This window comes from Halichoerus grypus, chromosome 2, assembly GCF_964656455.1.
Source record: "Halichoerus grypus chromosome 2, mHalGry1.hap1.1, whole genome shotgun sequence".
Classification (NCBI taxonomy): Eukaryota; Metazoa; Chordata; class Mammalia; order Carnivora; family Phocidae; genus Halichoerus; species Halichoerus grypus.
In genome coordinates, this window is record NC_135713.1 from 65,074,117 (window position 1) to 65,090,226 (window position 16,110).

General features: G+C 36.2%; 1 protein-coding gene and 1 non-coding gene across 9 annotated transcripts in view; both read right to left on the bottom strand.

Moving 5' to 3' along the window:
• DCP2 (decapping mRNA 2) overlaps positions 1–16,110 on the bottom strand; it is a 113,343-nt gene that overhangs the window by 20,490 nt on the left and 76,743 nt on the right. For 5 of the 8 annotated variants that reach the window (XM_078066941.1, XM_036087356.2, XM_078066939.1 and 2 more), the window contains 4 exons: positions 15,082–15,217; positions 11,149–11,259; positions 9,375–9,426; positions 24–7,482 (listed from right to left, as the gene is read on the bottom strand). In XM_078066941.1, the coding sequence (XP_077923067.1) occupies positions 7,319–7,482; positions 9,375–9,426; positions 11,149–11,259; positions 15,082–15,217 (463 nt within the window). In that variant the 3' untranslated portion in view covers positions 24–7,318. Of the gene's footprint in view, positions 1–23; positions 7,483–9,374; positions 9,427–11,148; positions 11,260–15,081; positions 15,218–16,110 lie in introns of those variants that run through there. The other 3 variants (XR_013445645.1, XR_013445644.1, XR_013445643.1) reach the window with 1 other exon arrangement.
• LOC118532651 (U6 spliceosomal RNA) lies at positions 14,262–14,364 on the bottom strand. The gene has a single exon (XR_004915845.1). It is a non-coding gene; the product is annotated as a U6 spliceosomal RNA (small nuclear RNA).

Genomic DNA, 16,110 nt, shown 5'->3' on the forward strand with positions numbered 1-16,110 from the left:
AAGTAACAGTAGCAGAAACCAGGTTAAGGTAGTAATTAAAACTGCCTAAGCAGCAAAATTTATTGATATTGCACTACAAACAGTCTAAATTTAACACGATAATATTTTTACAGAAAGCCAATATTTGAACAATCAACTGTAAAAATGTTTTAAAATACAAAAGGAAACCTTCATTCATTCAAATTGTATTCTGTAAGATAAAAGGTTTTTCATTTCTAAACTGGTGTTATTTACATCAAAAAGCTTTCAAAAAAGAATAACTGTTAAGACACAGGACTTTGTTCATTTTCTCAGGGGAGCGTACAGCTGGCATTGCTAGTCAACTCTGGCAGTATGATAATCCTGCAAACATTTAAACTCACTGGAAATTCTTAATTTATGATAGTCACACCCAATATAAGTGAGAATCAGTCCTCACCCTTTGATTAACACTGAGGGAAAGAGACAAAGCTACTGTTCAGCCAGAACGTAGTAAATCCAGAAACACAATAAATCCAATCGAAAGGTATCAATTTGTATAACAACAAGGTAAACCCCACAGCTATTTTGAGGTTCCTTTTCTGCTCTAATTGTTTGACGACTAACCAAAACAAGCACCAGGAACTTCATTACTACCACAGGCAGAATTACTCCCAATGGTTTACTTACACAGTCTTTCTCCAAACATTAAAATGCCCTAGAAGGTGAAGTCATAAAACGCTGTGATAATTAAGGCAAAAATTAAATGTTATATCATTTCACATAAGACAAAAAGGTACTGAGAGTTTACAAATCTAGTCACATTCACTCTAAAGTCCAGTTTTCTCAACATATTTAGTGAAACCATTTCAATTTTTTTCTACCAGCTTTTGTAGGTCTCACATAAAATTTAACATGACTCAGCATAAATATCTTCACCTTCTTCAGACTAAAACCCTCTCCCAAGAAAACTGTTTTAAGACTACACATCTTCCTTGAACATTACCTAATCTCTGCAGCATAAAAGACACTTCAAACCCTTGTTTTGGAAGTAGTAGGATTAAAAAAGGTTAAAAAAAAAATTCTTATTCCCTTTCCCATCCAAACTAAACTGCATGAAAGACAATCTTATATAGGATTTCACTTGTTAATACACGAACTATAATTCCATTTGATTAATCATTTTATTCTGAAATAAGACTGTTTTAAGTTTACATTAAAGCCAACACGTAAACCTTTAAATCTGAACTGTATATGTCAATTTCCAAAGATGATTTTTTATAAGGTATTAAACTAATAAACTTCAAACACAATCATAAGAAAATATATATATGTGTGTATATTACATAAATGTGTGTGTTATATACACAAATATATATATACAAAATAGTTCATGGTTTTATTTTCCTTCCCTGTGACTGAAGGAAAAGTCTGTAAGAAAATGGAAAGTCAGTTAGCTGTCTCTTTTCCTAACTTTGAAGTGAAATATGAGCAAAAAAGTACAATTAAAGACTCAGTTCTTCAGACACTTCTATTTGAAATTAAAAGGTACTTGGACAGCATCCAAATGCAAACCTAAAATGAACAGAGACAGCAGTGCGCTAGGACAGTAGTGAAATGCACAAAGAAACTCTTGTAGATATGTCTTTTGTCCTTTTCTATCAGTGCACATTATATATACAGGACATGAAGAGAGCAAGTTCACTGCTACTCATTCACTGCAAAAAGTATTAACATCTAACCAAACTGCTGAGGAATAGTTACTACCTTGCTAAACTGCATTCAGTTGAGAACCTTTACTTTCATTTGCTGCCATCCATAGCTGATTCCAAAATTACCACAAAAGAATAATATAAACCAAGATATTTTACAAAGAACTAATTTCTTAAAGCTTGAAAAATGACTAACAATGTAGATTTGTGCCCAGAATGTTTCACACCGTTGTTTGTAGCTAGAGATTGTTTCAGAACCTCAGTCAATGAATTAAAAGCAGATTAAATTAAAATGTTATATTCTACCTCAGAAAGTCCACAACCTAAGACTGTTATCTAAGACCTCTCAAGGACTAAGGACTAGCAGAACACTGTCCATTTCACCCTAGAACCACAGTTTTCTTTGTTCTCAATCTGATAGCTACATGCACTGAGACCCAAAACGGCACTGGTATCCACAGCCTTCCTCTCTGCTTGTGGCCCAAGGGTTGAGTGAGATCATCTCTGAAGGGTAAGATATGATCACTGCATATAAATTCCCACAGTGGCAGATTTACCATAAGGATGTAGCACAAACTCTTCTTCTATAAAAGGGACAAGATACAAAGGGCGGGTGGGATAGCGGTGGGGACTCCATGGCCTCTTCCTGGCTTCAGAAGCCAATAATCAAAACAACACCCAAACCCCTACAAGAGCCCTCCCACCAAAAAAGCAGCACATATATATGTTCAGGGCCTTATTCTTCCATTGGACTAAAGGACTAAAGAAGTCTACTAAGTGGAGGGTCCACATGGGACGAAGTTACAAAACAAGGTAATTGATTCCTGCATCCAATCCCTTTCCCACAAGCACCGTCGGCCAATACTACACAGCTAATGCAAGCACTCTGTCTGGGTCGATTCTTTTCAGATTGTGCTTCCAAGCCGCTACCATTGCTAAACCATCCCCTCTGCTAACCACAGAAGACACAAGACAAATGGAATCTCTTTACTAGTGATTTCATTAACCTGGGGACCAGATTAAAGATTCAATTATAAACATCTCTCAAAATAAAACTTCCATACTTTACCATAGTTTTTATTTACATTTCTTTGTACTTTAAAGTCTGAGCAACTACGCTGGTGGAAGCCAGCCCTTCAAGTCCACTCCCATGTATGAGAGGTAGCTTTATTCTTTTCCCTAGCTTTACACTACTGTTTCAATAGTAAATGCTGTTTGTCACAAGACAACTAGATGGAAAGGTATGGATCACCATTCAGAACGAATGTACAGCTACCTCATGAAGTGGCTGTGTCACACACCTGACCATGGCTGGCTGTGCTCTGACTTATGTTCCTATAAGAAAGCAGAGCACTTCAGTGTGGCTGCAGTTGTAAATTACCAGCACAGGAAGGACCAGACTCCCAAACACCCATCTTTAAAGTGAGAAAAAGTACTTCAGATTTACTGGATTATTTGACAACCGTAAAAAAATAGTAACTTTACCCAGAGCTAGAAAACAGTTGGTAATGGCCACATATATTAGACACTGCTTGGCCTAGGCAATTATCATGTTTCTAGCCTAATACAACAGACAGCACTCAAGAACTGGTTTATCTTCTAAAATTTCTTCCTTATACTCTCACTATAGCTATCTCCTCCCTTCAGGGCACTTTTGTTGTATAATAATAACCTATCCTATATTTTGAAACTGCAATCCAAAACTTTATTTTGAAAGCAAGGGACAGAGCCTTTATTGCCTATTTGCAATCTGCCATCTTCAGGACACCCGAGTATAAACTTCAAGAGCAACTCAATTCTAGGAAGATGCTGATGCCATCATAATCTCATTTTTAGAGTTCTCAGCAACTATACAAATACACTTTAAAGTCTTAGGACAGAATATAAAATGAGGAACTCTAGCTAGGCTTTACCAAGCTATCAGAAATAAGGTTTAACAAAACTGTTGTTTTACTAACACCTATTTAGCCATAGACAGATACTTAAAGGTAAAGGATATTGATACCTTCAGACAAAGTTAAGACTTTGTCTTGCTTATCATTAATCTAAAATTACATCAATACATATGAGCCCCTTCCCCAGGCCAGAATATAATCCGAGTCAAAATCACTAAGTGACACTTTTCTTCAATCATAAAAATGTTAATGAATCTGACCTTGTAACTATGATTAATATGCAAAGAAAACACTGCCTCAGAGAACACAGAGACATAACAGATGTCTATCAAAACAAAATCTCAACAGGCAGAGGGAGGTACTGGTACAAAAATAAAGATAAAAAGCTAAGAGATATCATAGTAAGAAAAGTAACGTGGCAAAACAGTCTAATTTTTATACTGACTTTGCATACTGTTCAAGTTAACTGTTGGAAACAAACAAAAACAAAAAAGAGGGACTTAGGTAATGAAATGTTTTTAATGCATACATGCACTTAGACCTGAACTTTTCTAAAGACCACCATAATATGTTGAGCTTTATAATAAAATTTAAATTTAATCCCTGTGGAAGGATGTCATTCACTTAGATTTGAGTTTTTTATTTGATATTACGCACAAACTACTAAAGCCGTAAAAGACAAAGTACCAACCCAATCTTATAGCATAAAAGTATTTTTGCTATATTTTGCTATACATCTTCATTATCTGCACTTACTAATTGATATGTAATAGAAAAATAAGAATATCCAAAGCTCAAAGCAGCAAGCAGTGACCACAAATCCCTTGACAACATAGGAGACTTGCTTTTATATATTAACATGAAAATCCAACTTAAGTTTCAAACCTCTTCAAATTTCACCCATGCTAAAGGTTCTATTCAGTTTATGTCTCAGGAAGAGTGTCACTGGTTGAAATCCTAAAACCATTCATTTGCTATTTCTTAACAAAAACTTGTGAAAGCATGTAAACTATACCCCTATCTTTTGGATAACAATGGTTAAGTACAAAAAAATTCATTTAACATCTTACAAATCATTACAGTTATACATAAAAGCACCTACAAAATTTAAAAAAATAAAAGATTCACAGTGCACTGAACCTTGGAACATGTAAGGTTGGAACATAAGAACATTTAAAAAGTGGATTCAAAGACCTATTTTTCCTCTCAAAGACATAAAACACAATGAAGCCAACACAACTACTCTTCTCATCTAGCTTCTTAAAATGCAGCACACAGAAGTAAATTATTGCATATTCAGCACACTCCTTTATCACTTGATTTCTTCAAACCATGCTAAAATTTCTCAAAGGAGAAATCCAGTTCTGTGCTAAGCATGGCCTTTCTCAAGGTAACCTGAACACTGAGAAACTAATACACAGGTTCAAGGGAATAAGTATAGCAGATGTACATAAAACAGGTACATCCAACTTATACATTTTCTGCATAGTTAAGTCACATCACACACATAAACTTTAACTCACATCTTTATCTCAAACTGTCAAGAGAGCTAAAAGCCTCAAGTTACCAAAATCCCATCCCAACAATACCCTTATTTTGTTCCACAGTGCATTAAATGAAGCAGCACAACAGCAATAACATTTAACCATAGTTAAACTGCTGTAATTGAAAAGAGATAATCTGTTGGTTCTTGAAAAGGCTCAACACCTTTAGAGGACATACTTCTGGTAACTAACTCTAATCTCTTTTGCTTTTGCATTAAGAGCTGAAAAACCCAACTCTAGGCACCAGAAAGATTGACCAAAATACTCAAAAAACAAAAACCACACACACACACAAACACACACACACACACAAAATTACTAAAAATTATATGGTTTCCAGATGACAGTAAATGAGTGAAAATGATTTACCTGCCAGGCAAACTAAGTTTTCACTCCCTTAACAATTTAATAGAAATCTGGAATGCTGGGACCAACTATAAATATGGCTCAAGGAGACCCAAGCAAAGCAGCTGTATTTCTGGAAAGAACAGTAAGAGCTTCCAAAAGCAATCATATAATGCATTTTAAAAAAGGTCACAGAAGGATTCACAAGTTTGTCACATTAAAAGATGCAGAATTATGAATAACCTAATTTTAAACACACTGCTGTAATCGTGAATTCTCCTGCTTAGCACCAAGAGGGTGACACTTTTATTAATAAATAGATTTCTCCTTTAAAATCAAGCCATTTAAAAGCTAAAGCAAAGAAATACCAAGTGAATTCCTTACAATAGTACTTCTTCTGAAAGTCCCACTGGGTTAAATAGAACCCCTATTAAATAGGCTATCTATACAGAATAAAGATTTCTACAATAAAATTTACAAGCAGAGATATATTCTGTGGATACCACATGTAAAAAAAGATTTTTAAAACCCACATGGCAGATGCACACGCACACATATGCTCACACATCACACCCCCAAAAGAAATACCTTCAATGAGGTCAGAAGCAGCCCCAACACTAAAGCCCCCTTTTAAAGTTCTGGCGATTGTCCTCAATTAGAGCTGAAATTCTTCTTAAAATGGGCATTGCCATCTTTATTTAGATTTAAGAATCCTGAAAGAGCAAAATACAGTCCTAGAAGTGAGTTATGTATGTTACCTTCATGTTCTGATCGTCCCCTAGTGAAATGCTTTATTTGTACTTGGGTGAACCACATACCCCTTCCCTTCTCACTCCATCATCCAGGGGCTTCAGCATGCTCATAAAAGCATGTCAGTTTCTGCTGCTACTGCAAATTGGAACCTAATACAAACATTAGTTTCCAGAGATCAACACCAAGATGCAATGTAAAACCTAATAATGTCAGTATTCCATTCATATTTACACAACTGTAATAGAGAATAAATTTTCACAGGAATGAAACCATTGTACAATACTGAAGAGCTGGTGGCAGGACAGTGAAGACAAGACCAAAGCAGCTGCCACCAAAGCAGTTGCCAGGTCCCGGCCTCCATGCTCCACGCTCCCCTCTCCCCACCACTCTCCCAGGTTTGCTGACTGCACAAGGCTCTCAACTCAAGTCAGAGTGTACTCCCCACCTAATCAACTCAGTCCCTCTCCAGGCTGAGGACTTTGTTTTTTAATGAAGTGCTGTGTTCATTTTTAACATGAACATTACACAGTAGATGCTGGCTCTAAATAAACCTTTCAACAAATCTCCCAGCAGAGGAGGATTAGAGAACCCGAGTGGTTAGAAGCAGAGAAATGCGCAAAATGCCACCAAAGCAGATGACCTGCGATCTTGACTTCTGTGACATTTTTAGCTCTTGCATTCATTTATTATTTGTGAATTTTAAGTTTCTTTTAAAAATGTCAACATAAGCAAACTCTAATTGCAGTCACTGTCATGGATAGATGGAACATTCCCATTAACTTGGCTACCTGATGATGACTCACACTATTTTCTTGACCAGAACACGAAATAAAAATCACAATCACACAGAAAAAAATGCTCTCATAAAAAGCAACTTAAATTCGTTAGCCAAACACTGAAAAGGTATATCTGTATAAAAGGTTATAACTGCATTTACAGTGCAAACTCATGTTTCTTTCTACTCTCTCTTCTGCAGAGAACGTTATCTTCAGAAACATCATTGCCTCCCTGCATTTCTTTAAAACACCTGAGAAAGGTAAGGCTCAAAGAGACACCCACTCAAATGCAACAGGTCTCTGATCCTGGGACTTCCACAACACATCTGCTGCTTTCAAAGGTCCAAGATTTTCATTATAGCATTATGGTCAAACTTAAAACTCAAAAAGGCTCTGGATGAAAAGGGGAACTTGCAATGACCATTACATGCCACAGACTGTCCCTCGGCATGTTCTAGCAACTGGTCTTCACCGGAGCAAGGCAAGTCATATGCAGCATCTGTTTAAATAAACAAACAAACTCAATAACTTTATAGTAAGAACTCAAATACTGCCCTTCCCACCTTTTGTTCTACAGGAATGCAGGTACAGTATATACTTTTCCTCACCACACTCTAAGTGTAACCTAAGCAGAACCGCCAAGACACTTTCCTTTCCCTAAACTGGGGCTCAACTGATTTTCTAATCTATGATTATTGATTCCCACACATTCATTCAAAATCTAATCTTAACCCTTAACACCCTTACTATTCACATGCTTTCAAAAATGGGCATACTTTCGTCTACCTCCCATATTTGTTTTCTGTGCCAACATAAAGGGAGCTTCTTAAAAGATCAAAATGTAAGCACTGTAGAAAAAAGAAAAAAAAAGGCAAGCACTGTAAAGATTACAACTGTAATCTAAGATTTATAAAGAGTACAATTCTAGAAAAATAAAGATGGAGCTTACCACATCTCTAGGGAATATATTAACCTAAAGAAAAATCCAAATTTTCAAAATCATGGTCCAACAAAACTCCCAACTTACCAGGGTTTTGTTTTGTTTTTTTGTTTTAAAGGTAGAAAAGAGACCTGACCAGGAAAGTGGATTGGGAATAGACAAAGAACCTGGGAGGTTCAGTCAGTTAAGCATCTGCCTTCAGCCCAGGTCATGATCTCAGGGTCCTGGGATCAATTCCCGCTTCGGGCTCCCTGAAAAGCAGGCAGCCTGCTTCTCCCTTTCCCTCTGCCCCTCCCCCCTGCTTGGGAGCGCTCTCTCTCTCTCCAATAAACAAATAAAATCTTAAAAAAAAAAAAAAAAAGGCTGAGGCACAAAGAAAATCTCAAATGTTTCCCAGGACAAAAATCCTTTTATACTTCCTTTTCAAGACAAATTTTATATGTCCATACAATGCCCAACTAAGCTGGGTATATGAAGTTACAGTATACCTTCTTTTAATTTCTTCCTGAACATATGGCTTTTTAAAGATTTGTAAAGTAACTGATTTCTGAGCTTAATTAAACTACCAGCCTATCATGTCCCTACCAGACAACATGGCCAGAAAAATCTTATTATGGGAACTTCTACCTCCATATCTATGTATACCAAACTACTGATAGTTCCTACAACTTCATAGTTAACCTTAATTTTCCAAAATAGGGTTAAAGCATCTTTTAAAATAGCATTTATCCTGCTTAAATCATAAACAGTACTGCAAGAAAATATGATAATGCTTCTTATTTCTTAGACTTTTCTATATGAAAGCCTTAAATTTAAATGGTGAATAATGTATATATCTACTGCATAGGGATTTCACACAATTCAAAACAGCACGTAAGAAAAGTCTACTATACTTCCAAATGACATCTATTAAATCAGTATTACCAAAGAACTTTCTACATTCATCACCATTACCTTCCAAATCAGATCACACACCTACTCTTTATAACTGACAATGGAGAAGTTCCAGATATCATTTTAATAAAAGCTATCCATAGTGCCTCCTTAAAAAGTTGCTCATTACCTCCTAAAAGTGGGAAATGTTGCCATTCTGAAGTTAGTACTCATATATATACATATATATGAGAATGAGGTCTCCTCACCTTTACAATACTTGGTTCTACTCCCCTCTCACTAATAATTACTGACTTACAATGTTCACACATAGCACCAAGGTTTGACATTCACACACAAAAACAGCACACTGAAAGGGAAAATCATTTCATCTTGATCATTTAAGGTCATTTTAGCGAGTTTTATATTTAGAGAACATGACCACACATATGAACTCTACAGACATGTGCAACTCTTCCTGCTTATCTTTCACAGTCCATCATACTCTCAACTAAAATCAAGGTTGGGCCAAAACCAAATCAAATCCCACCAGAGATTTTAAAAAGAAAATGACTTGCCTGTTTCGAAATTATCCTGAAGTTTTCGTGGATGAAGTCTTTTTTCACATTTCTAAAAAAACAAACAAACAAGAAACACACAACACACCAGCTGCAGTTATTCTACTCACTATAAATGAGGAAATATATGATCAAATTTCTCAGGAAGAAAATTAAGCCAGTAATATATCACCATCCCCAGTCTTACACTAGTATTTTTATTTTTTTAAGCCTAAAATTTTTTTAGTTCTTGATTACATGTACAATATAGAAACACCAGAAAAAGAAAATTACTCATTAAATTTCTCAACCCAAAGATAATTAAGTATTAACATTTTGGCGTATCTTTGTAGCTTTTTCTCTATGAAGATACTGTAAATTTTCATAGAATTACTAAAAATTAAGTGGAATTATTTAGTACATAGGACTATTCTATAACCTACTTTTTAAAAATATTTTTTTAGAGAGAGAGAGAGAGAAAAAGAGTGAGCGCGTGCGAATGGGGGAAGGGGCAGAGGGAGAGAGAGAAACTCCAACAGACTCCCCACTGAGCATGGAGCACAAAATGGGGCTCGAGCACATGGGGCCCAATCCCACGATCCTGAGATCATGACCTGAGCTGAAATAAAGAGTTGGACAGTTGGATGCTTAACTGACTGAGCCACCCAGGTGCCCCAATCTACTTTTTAAGTGTAATATACTGTGAACATTTTTGTTAAAAAATATAAAACCACACCATCATTTTTAATGACTACATGGTAGTCCATTGCATAGATCTGTAATACTGCATTTAAAATTATATTCTTGGACATTTAGACTGTTTCCATATTTTCATTATTCAAAAGAATAATGGGATGAACTTTCTTTAAAATTTCCTTCTAGGGAAACAATTTAAGAACCTTTTCAGGCTTTCCATATAGTCAAGCTACTCTCTAGAAGGTTTTACCAGTTAGTTATTTTTAAGTGTTGCCAAAACACTCAACAATATACAAATGGCTCTCTTTTTACCTGTGCCAATCTGACAGGAAAAAAGTGTAATAGTAAAAGGCAAGTAATCTAACAGTAAACTGATCTTTAACATGTGTTTGCCCATGAAATCAATACACCCCAAGTTAAGTAAACAGCAAATAGAAATTCAGGTAAAAAATTTTTGCTAAAACCTTAAAACTATTATCACCCACTATTAAAAAAGAAAAGTAGGTGAAACTACAACAAGAAAACTCAACATACAAATACCAGGACTTACAGAAAAGATAAGCAGTGGAGACCCATTAGTTATGAATTGCTACTTTCTAGAGCACAGACTAAAAGAGTGGAAGTAAATGCCTTAAAATGCTCACAGTTATCTGTCTGCAGGCCTAGTCTAAGGGCTATGGCACTGGCTTTATTTTATTTTTAATTTTCTAAATTCTATCAACTTGAAGGAAAAAAAATACACTGTGACATTCTTCCCAACTTTCAACTTTATTAAAACAATACAGACTCTATTTAGAAAAATACAGAAAAATAGCCAAGGACTTGCTCTTTCTAGAAAGCAGAGTTGACTACACACTATTTTCGCAGTACTAAAAAATATTTAAATACCCACATAAAAAAGCAAAAATGAGATATGCAATTGAATCAATGTGACAAACCTGTAACAGAGTAGCCAGAGATTTTAAGTGAGCAAATAATGCACAATTTCACTTCATAAAATCTTATCAATATATCAATTCAATGTGCTTTGACAATGCCCTTGCTCCACTCCTAAAAATAGGGTGAACTGCCTTCTTAGAGTTAGAGCTGTAAGTCTTACCATCAAGGGATTCTGCTGCTTGGCTGGCTGGCTGTGGACCCCGTTTGTTCTTTTCTTTTGATTAGGTGAATCCTGATACTGTTTTCTGCCATTTCCCCTCATACTTTGATTCTGTTTTTCCAATGAGAAGAAATAAAAGGTAAACCTACAATATAATGTAACAGGACAAAAGCATATACCCCCAAGATTATGTTTAGCTAGCTAAGAGTTTAACAAAGTCCCCCCCCAAATTTTCCTAAAGTACTAGGGAACCACATCATATATTTTCTTACAGAACATAGTGCTTCACAAAACAAGATTCCTCTAAAGGTACGAAATAGCAAATATAATGGTCCCTAGGACTCTTGTCTTATCCCATTTCTGCGTACAGATTTTGTTTACAATGCATGAGTTAAAAAAATAAAAAAGGGAGGGGGAGAGAGGAACAAGTTTGAAAACCTTATGCGACTGTCAAAATAACCTTCTGTGAGGGGAATGCAAAGGTACATTGGCCACAGTTCTTAAAACAAGAAATATATAGCAGATGTGATCAACTGTTACCCTAAAATCTGCTTTAAATTATTAACAAGTAAACATTTTTAAATTAATAATCTTTTATACGAAATAAAGACTGGTATTGTTTTTTAAGATTTATTTATTTGACAGAGAGAGAGCAGAGAGAGCACAAGCAGGGGGAGATGCAGAAGGAGAGGGAGAAGCAGACTCCCCACTGAGCTGGGAGCCTGACGTGGGGCTCGATCCCAGGACCCAGGAATCATGACCTGAGCCAAAGGCAGATATCTGAGCCACCCAGGTGCCTCAAAGAGTGGTATTTTATTTTTTTATTTTATTTTTTTTAAAGATTTTATTTATTTATTTGACAGAGAGAGAGCACAAGTAGGCAGAGCGGCAGGCAGAGGGAGAGGGAGAAGCAGGCTTCCCACCGAGCAGGGAGCCCGATGCAGGGCTCGATCCCAGGACCCTCGGATCATGACCTGAGCTGAAGGCAGACGCTTAACGACTGAGCCACCCAGGCGCCCCTCAAAGAGTGGTATTTTAAAAACTTAGGCCATTATCTCTAAAGTTAGACCTAAAGCCTAAACATGCATTAGTTGACATTTTGCAATTGTATTATTTAACAGTTAATTTTCTTACCCCCCCCAAAAAATCTAAGTTTAACTTAAAAATAAAGTTTTTAAACATTAATTTGTCCCTAGAGGTCTTTTTTTTTTTTTTTAAAGATTTTATTTATTTATTTGACAGAGAGAGACACAGTGAGAGAGGGAACACAAGCAGGGGGAGTGGGAGAAAGAGAAGCAGGCTTCCCGCGGAGCAGGGAGCCCGATGTGGGGCTCGATCCCAGGACCCTGGGATCATGACCTGAGCCGAAGGCAGACGCTTAACGACTGAGCCACCCAGGCGCCCCGTCCCTAGAGGTCTTGAAAGGACTAGTTAAGAAGACTAAAACAACGTGAATAATTATTTTATTGTATTTTAAAATATCAAAATATATTTGTTTATATTCTATCTACCTACAAAAAAAGTTAAGCAGTTCCTAAAACAGCCTGAAAACAACAGGCTTTTTTTTAAAGTTTTTATTTCAACATAGAGCTCATACTCACAACCCAAGATCAAGAGCTGCGTGCTCTTCTGACTTAGACCCAGGCATCCCAACATTAAACTAACTTAAATAAAGAATGGTAAGGAACAGAGAACAAACTGATGGTTGCCAAAAGGGGGATGGGCAAATGGGTGAAGGGGAGTGGGAGATACAGGCTTCTAGTTATGGAATGAGTAAGTCACAAGAATAAAAGGTACAGTGTAGGGAATATAGTCAATCACATTGTAATAGCGTTATACATACGGTGGTTTTATGGTGACAGATGGGAGCTACACTTGCGGTAACATACAGAAATGATGAATCACTATGTTGTGCACCTGAAACTAATGTAATATTGTCAACTATACTCCAATTTAAAAAAAAATATTTTTTAAATAGTAAGGAAGGGACGCCTGGGTGGCTCAGTCGGTTAAGTGTCTTCCTTCGGCTCAGGTCATGATCCCAGGGTTCTGGGATCGAGCCCCGCATTGGGGTCCCTGCTCCGCGGGAAGCCTGCTTCTCCCTCTTCCACTACCCCTGCTGTGTTCCCTTTCTCACTGTCTGTCTCTCTGTCGAATAAATAAATAAAATCTTTAAAAAAAAAACAGTAAGGAAACAGGTTTACAGAAACTCATGTTACACATACTTTTAACTCAATTTCATTCATTCTGCTCTTCCTGGTATATTTTAGTGTGGTAGAAGAAATATAAAGTTTACCACTATAACTACTTTTAAATGTACAATTCAGTGGCAGTAAGTATAGTCACAATGTTGTGCAACCACCGCCAGTATCCATCTCCAGAACTTTTTTCATCATCCCAAAGAGAAACTTTATATCCATTAAATAACTCTGTATTAACCTGTCCCTCAGCTTTGGTAACCCTAAGCTAATTTATATCTATAAATTTGTCTATTAGGTACCAAATATAAGCAGAATGGTACAATATTTGTCAGTGGTGTGTGACTTATTTCACGCAGCATGTGTCTAAGTTTCAATGACCATGTTGTAGTATGTGTGTGTCATAATTTCATTCCTTTTTACGACTAATATACCTCTGTATGTATATTCTGTTCATTTGTTAATCTGTTGACGGACATGTGGGCTGTTTCCACCTTTTGGCTATTGTGAATAATGCCACTATGAACACTGGTATACAAGTTACCTGGTTGAGTCCTTGTTTTCAATTTTGTGAGGTATATTCCGAGGAAGTGGAATTGCTGGATCACATGGTAATTCTGTATTTAACTTTTTGAGGAACCACCAAACTATTTTCCATGGCAGCTGTACCATTTACATGCCCACCAAAAATGCACGGGATTCTAATTTCTCCACATTCTTGTCAACACTTGCTATTTTCCTTTTTTTTTTTTTTTCCTTATTACAGCTATCCTAATGGATATGAAGTGGTATCTCAGTGTGGTTTTGATTTGCATTTCTGTAAAGACTAATGATGCTGAGATTCTTTTCATGTGTTTATTGGCCATTTGCCTATCTTCTTTGGGGAAATGTCTATTCAAGTTGTTTGCTCATTTTTTAAATTGGGGTTTTTTCACGAATTTGTCAGCCTCGCGCAGGGGTCATGCTAATCTTCTCTGTATCATTCCAATTTTAGGATATGTGCTGCTGAAGTGAGCACTAATTGGGGTTTTTTGTTATTGAGTTAGAGGAGTTCTGGATTTTAATCTAACATCAGATATGTGATTTGCAAATATATTATCTTTTCACTCTTTGAGAGTGTCCTCTGATGCACAAAAGTTTGTAATTTTGATGAGCCCAGTATATTTTTTAAAAGAATGAAAACAAAGAAGAGTGGCAGCCAAATGGATGGCTAAAATGATAAAGACAGATAATGCCAAGAATTAGTAAGGATGTGCAACAAGTGGAGCTCTCATATATTTGGTTGGGGATAACTTGAGAACAGGCATATCCAGTGATCCAGAAATTCTGTTCATTATCTATACACAAAAGAATGCTCATCAAAATATACGTACAGAAATATCCATAGCAGCACTGTTTGCAAAGCCCAAAACTGGAAACGACCAAAATGTCCATTAGGAGTAGAATGGATAAAGTGTGGTATAATCATGCACTAGAATACAACACAATAATAAACCCTTCATTGATGGCATATATATCAAAGTCAGATGCTAATTTTTATTACTTACTACACTGTATTTATACCAAAACTGTAAAGGTTACGAAGTTCAGCTGTGCTTCAAATCACAAGTCAGGAACACAGAAGTCTGATCAACAATTCAGAGCTCTGTAACTGTTAATCTGCAATTCTTCAATTCAGATACATTTCAAAGTCAAATCTAAAGTTATGAAAATCTTTAAATGTATTATCACTCACCTTCGCTTTTAAAAGGTCAGACATTTCAGAATGATTATTATATGGCTTTTGCTGCAGCGGTTGCCTGTGCTTTACCCACTGGTCACCAGGAGAACCTTCAGGAAACAACTGCTGACTGTGGCGGAATTTGGTTCGACTACGCCAAGATTTAAAAAATAAAAACCAGATCACAAAATTTTCACTTAAAATTCTTCTAACACCTTGATAGTTTATCTTACAGATCACAAACTTTACTTTCCTCTTTACTGTCTACCTCCCCGCATGGAACGCAAGTTCCGTAAGGGCAGGGATTCTTATCTGCTTTACCTACTGCTCTATTCCCAGCACCCAGAGGAGTGCCTGGTGTTCACTATTTCTTGAATGAATGAATGAATGGTGTTATTTTTATTTTTAATCCCAAATTTTCCTAAATTATCCATATTACCTCCCTATAAGTGATTTTACCTTTAAAAACCTGAAGAAAATAATTCTAAATTTAGTTGAAACAAACAAATATAAGTGGATATTCCTTCTTATTAGGAGAGACAACTCATTCTCAACCAGGATGTCTGAAGTGTGGAATTTGATCCTACACAGGTCGGTTACAAATCCCTTCCATGCTAAAAGAGGATCTGAAAATTTAAGCTATATTCTAAAGTAAAAAATTAAGGGGCCCAAGACAATAGATGAGCAAATTAAATAAAGGTATGTGAAAGAATTTGATTGTAAAAGGTTGTACTCACACAGTATTTTGTAATAAAGAAATACCATTTTATAGTACCGCTTACATGTATAATAACAGTCCAGAGTCACTGATCCAAAGAACTGTACTACAGTGATTGTTTCTGAATATTTCAGAGTTGTTCTCCTTTCCCATTTAAAAATTATAATAAAATTGCAGCATGCCTACTTTCTTGAAACAAAATTCAGGTATTTCCTCCAACACATCACCACAGACATTAGTCTATATGCTAAAAACATACCATCTTGCCTAAGAAACCTGAAATTTGGTTCAAGTTGCTTCATAATGTCCTTACTCCACTCTCCAAG